This window comes from Aulostomus chinensis, chromosome 12, assembly GCF_037954235.1.
Source record: "Aulostomus chinensis isolate RoL2024-O1b breed Wild chromosome 12, RoL_Achi_v1.0, whole genome shotgun sequence".
Lineage (NCBI taxonomy): Eukaryota > Metazoa > Chordata > Actinopteri > Syngnathiformes > Aulostomidae > Aulostomus > Aulostomus chinensis.
The window spans coordinates 25,554,072-25,558,705 of record NC_141331.1 but is presented as its reverse complement, the minus strand read 5'-3'; the positions used below and the strand labels follow the sequence as shown (position 1 = coordinate 25,558,705).

The 4,634-nt window shown below is 47.8% G+C and overlaps 1 protein-coding gene across 1 annotated transcript in view; it reads left to right on the top strand.

The window, feature by feature from the left end:
• Window positions 1-201: 201 nt before the first annotated feature.
• Window positions 202-4,634, top strand: part of LOC147252563 (rho GTPase-activating protein 20-like) — a 36,405-nt gene continuing 31,972 nt past the window's right edge. Inside the window, exons 1-2 of the mRNA XM_086220907.1 lie at window positions 202-524; window positions 4,210-4,295. Coding sequence (XP_086077033.1) covers window positions 429-524; window positions 4,210-4,295 — 182 coding nt within the window. The 5' untranslated portion in view covers window positions 202-428. The remainder of the gene's footprint in view (window positions 525-4,209; window positions 4,296-4,634) is intronic.

The following is a 4,634-nucleotide window of genomic DNA, read 5'->3' as shown; positions in this document are numbered from 1 at the left end:
TTCACTTTCTCATGTTCAAAATGAAACATATCAAACAATTAATCAATCAATCACATTTTATACAATTTGTTAATATTGACACTTGCGTCACAACGTGACAGCTATTTCATGAACATATTTTTATTTTGAAAAGTTACACCGGATGTCGTGTGTATGACCCCTGCTGGCTTTACACCAGTAGTCCCAGTGGAGGCGAACTGAAGCCGCAGCTCAGACCAAACGGCGCTCAGACGCGTACAGTCGCAGCAGCAGCAGCGGCACCGCGGGCTGGTTCCTCCTCCCCCTCCTCTCTCTTCATCCTCTCCCTCAGAATGGATTCTCGTCCGTGGGTTCGAGTCCAGCTCTCCGCCGGATAAACTTTGGAGTTACTCTCGTATGATGGGAATACTCTCCCGGTGCGCTCGGCCCGGTGGATCTATCCAGCTTTGATGGAAACCATGTCACCTCAGCAGGGCACGATGGGACAGAACGGGACCGAGTCTTTGACCGGAGAGAGCAAGGCGCCGCTGCCCGACAATAAGAAGGTACCAGCAGTGACGCTTCTCCGGCGGTTAGACGCCTGGCTCGGTGCGCGTCCTAGCGCGCGTGCTGTGGTCCGTCCTCGTCAGGGGATGAAGTATCAATCAGGCTTTGATAAGACGTGAAATTGGTTCCAGGGTTCTGTAGCGGTCCGGCAGACTCACGGGGACCGTTGGTGGTTCATGCGTTGATGTTTTACAGTTTCCCGTCATTCGTTGGAGCAGCAGTCAAACTGTCCGGTTCGGTCTCGTCAGTCCCCTCATCCTTTATCCGAGGAAAGTTCTCTCGCTCCACTTCAGCGCCGCGGTAGAAGCGAACATCAGCGCAGTTCTAAGCCATCGAAGGGGTTCGGCGGGTCCGAGCAGGATTGCTGTTGCAGTGTGGTTCTGTATTTTTGGATAAACACCGGAGGATAAAGTGCGGATAGCGGACAGAGTCCTCCGAGCGCTGAGGAAAGATTCCTGATAGATCAATAAAGACGAGCCAGGCTTTATTGATCTATCGATTGATTAATTAATTAATCATTCGCCTCTGACTGCGCTGTGAACGCAGCCGCCACTTGTGTGTCTTCCATTCTCCCAACACCATTGGCACTGACAGGCGCTGACGGATAGAAGCGGCGATTCCACAACACGCACAAGTCGTTGTAGGCAGCGCCCCCTACAGCAACTCTTTGAAGACAGATGGAACTGCATCCTCCCGCGGACAAAAAGGTGCGACAAGCAAATGTTGGGATTCCTCCAGCACTGGAGGAAGCGATCAGCTGTGCAGAATAACCGTCAGCGTGTCAGAATGAGCTGTGAAAGTCCAAGAAGTTGTCAGCGTCACGCAGTCGAGGCGTCGAAACTAAACTCGTAGTGCGAACTCGTTCAACTAGTGTTTGATTTCAGTCTATGGTCGCTTGATTGACGTTAACGTGAGCAGAATTTTAATCAGAGCTGCAGCGACGAACGCACCGAAAGAAAATGAAGCGCCAACGATCGAGAATCATTCCAGTCTTTTTCTTTTATTCTCTAGCAAAATGTGCAACATTTGCTGGCTTCAGGTGCGAAGCTGCTGCTCCTGCTTTCATTCGTGGCTGTAAATGAACAAAAGAAGCCCTTTGAACGCGTCACTTCGGGGCTCTGGGGGTTTCTCTTGACTTTTAAATCAACAAATGGATCTGCTAATCATGACCATAAGCAACGCACCAACTGATGACGACTGTTCGTTAGGTGCAGCCCTCATTTCGTCAGGTACAGGACATGACGCAGTTGAACAGCTGGGGTCTGACGACGCATGTTCAGCTGCTGGTTCCAGAGGCCTCTCTGCAGAGACGTAGAAATGGAAATGATCCTCAGTACCTACAAGTCACACTCCAGATGGTTCCATTCCATATACACGAGCTAAGACCACTGACAAACCAATCAATCAAGTGCATTGATGACATCACAATGATTGGGTTCCAGTGGTTTACGCCTCACTGGTTTTTTTTTTTGCTGATGTCTGCATTGATTGGGACAGGAGTTGATATTAACTGATGTCTGTCTGGAAGGACCCTGCTGGTTCAGGGATTTTACCATCCCAGTTTCATGAAGTGATGCTGATGCAGATTTGCTGCATTCAGGGGTGTTTTCAGCTCAGTGTCGGTACCATCGGGGCCGGTTTCTCTGCAGCTCGGGGCTCCGTCCGTCGTGCTGCCCCGTGACTGCAGGGTTGTTATCTCTCTGGGCAGCACGAGTCCTCTCTCTCTGCAGCTCTGGGAGGAACTTATGTTTGTGTTGAGATGATTGATGGTTCTTTTTGTTGTTGCGCTTTCCATAGATGACAGGTCAATGAGGAACGTGCTTGTGCTGGACACTGGAGGTGTACACACTGCAGAGGATGCTCTCAAATGACTTGTTTGGTGAAGTGAAAGCCTTCTCCTCCTGTTCCTGCACATAGTCAGCAGGATTTCTGGCCTGTTGTTATCATTTCATCACGCTGGAGACATTTCAGTGCTGCGTCTATCCTGTCAATCAAATCTCACCTGCAGGGAAGACGTGTTACTCCAGCTCTTACTGCTGCCTTTATGCCTGATTTCACGCATTCTAATGTTCTGGAAAAACACAGCTGTGCTAGTTTTGAGTGTGTATGAATGCTAAGAGTGCAGGTATGGTGTCCCGTGACGCAGCTGCATTTGAACCTGTGGCCAGAAGCTTGGGGGATCCGTCTGACTCTTAGCTGGACGACACCAAACTTCCTGGGTGATATTCTGCCAGCTTGTTTGAGGGCTGTAGCAGGGCTGGTTCATCTCGCTTGAAACGCTCAGGAGGAGTTCCCTTCAGCAACAAACGTATCAGATGACATCAGATGACCTCTCCGATGGTCGTCTGTGCAACGTGTTGCAAGAAAAAATAAATATAGTTGTTTCCTTTTTTTTAAGTGATTCATCATCCATTTTGCTTTTCAAGTACTCACAAATAAGTGTCTTTAGTTCTCAAAAACAATTTTTTCACCCCTGCATTATTTCTTGTGACTCAAGAATACAGACAGCCAGAAATGTGCATTTAGCTTGAAGCTAGAGTTGCTGACAAGAGCTGAAGCTACAAAACAAAAGCCAAACTGTCCACACGTCCATTCACAGACTCACAAGCACTTTGTCGGGGTCACTCTTCATCCAGCCGTACGGTCAGTAACCCACAAACACTTCACACAGTCGAGCTGTTGTGCTGCTGGAGATGTTGTTATCCTTCAGTCTCCATGAGCTTCAAGCTAACATCAAATGTCTGACTCACTACATTCTGGAGTCACAAAGGAGAGGGAAAACATCATCCTAAGCTATTCCTGAGTGTGTGAGCGACAAATGGGTGACGTATCACTTTGATAAAGAAAGAAACTCCTTTTTTTTGTTTTGTTTTACATTGGCATTGTGTTTTCTCTGCAACTAACCGGCATCTCCACCAGCTCATAGCTGCTGCCAGCAAGCTGAATCAATCTCCAGTTCAGTTTTTATGGTTAACGAACACAACATGCTGAGGTACAGTTCTGTAATTCTGGGGGATTTTTCACTTCGGCGGAGGGTTGCAGTCTCACACTGCTCTTGTTTCATGGTGCGCTGCTGTAACTTTGACCCACACGAGTAACACGAGTCCGATTCCTCCTTTGACACCTAAGAGAAACATTTCCAGAAGTCGTCGTGGAATGAGTTTAGGAAGCTGTGTCTAATTTAAATGCGACAATTGAATTTTCAAATAACTTTTTCTTGACAAAATTACTTTTGTGTACGCCAGTGTGTGTGTGTGTGTGTGTGGGGGGGGGGGGTGGAGATCACATGATTTTGGTATGTTTTAAATAGGTTGGGGTTAAATCAAATAACTGTTGTGGGCACAGAGATTCCAGTCATGCTTGAGTGTGGGAGTGTACATTATATTGTGTTACAGTGGGAATATATGAGGGATCATAAACATTGTGCAACTGCTGGAGGACATATTTCTTCACTTCAACACGGCGTGTCCGTCTGTTACTTATTGCCCTGTCAGCTTCCATCTTCAACCATTTAACTCAATTCTTCTTCTCCCTTTTCACTGCTGCTACTTCTCTTTTTCTGTCAGTCCCCATCCTTCCCCGTCTCTCTCTCTTCCGGTTCGTCTCTGTAATGATAAAGTTGGAGGGGCACAGCCTGACTCACGTGCACTGACCCATCTCCTCTCTCTGTCTCTGGCTGTGTAGAAGATGAAGACCCTGGCCCAGAGACGGCAGTCGGCTCCCTCACTGATCATCAGCAAAGCACTTACCAGATCAAGAAGCACATCCAGGTAGGACCGTGTGTGCGCACACACACACACACACACACACACACACACACACACACACACACACACACACACACACACAATAAACGCTGGTGGCTGTGATCTGATTGTTGGCCTGTACGTCCACGATGGAGCAATGCTCTGTTCCTGCAGTTGTAGCTGCTGCAGAAAGCATCACTGGAAGAGAGTTTAACTTTTTACCGCCTGCTTTATGTCTTTTTCTGTGCGATCTTTTGGAAACTTTCACTTTAAGGCAGTTTACCTCGTGTCAATAAGGGCTTCCTCAGTGCCAATAACTCATTTAATATCTGCCTCTCTTCTGGTGTCAGACACATCAGTTGA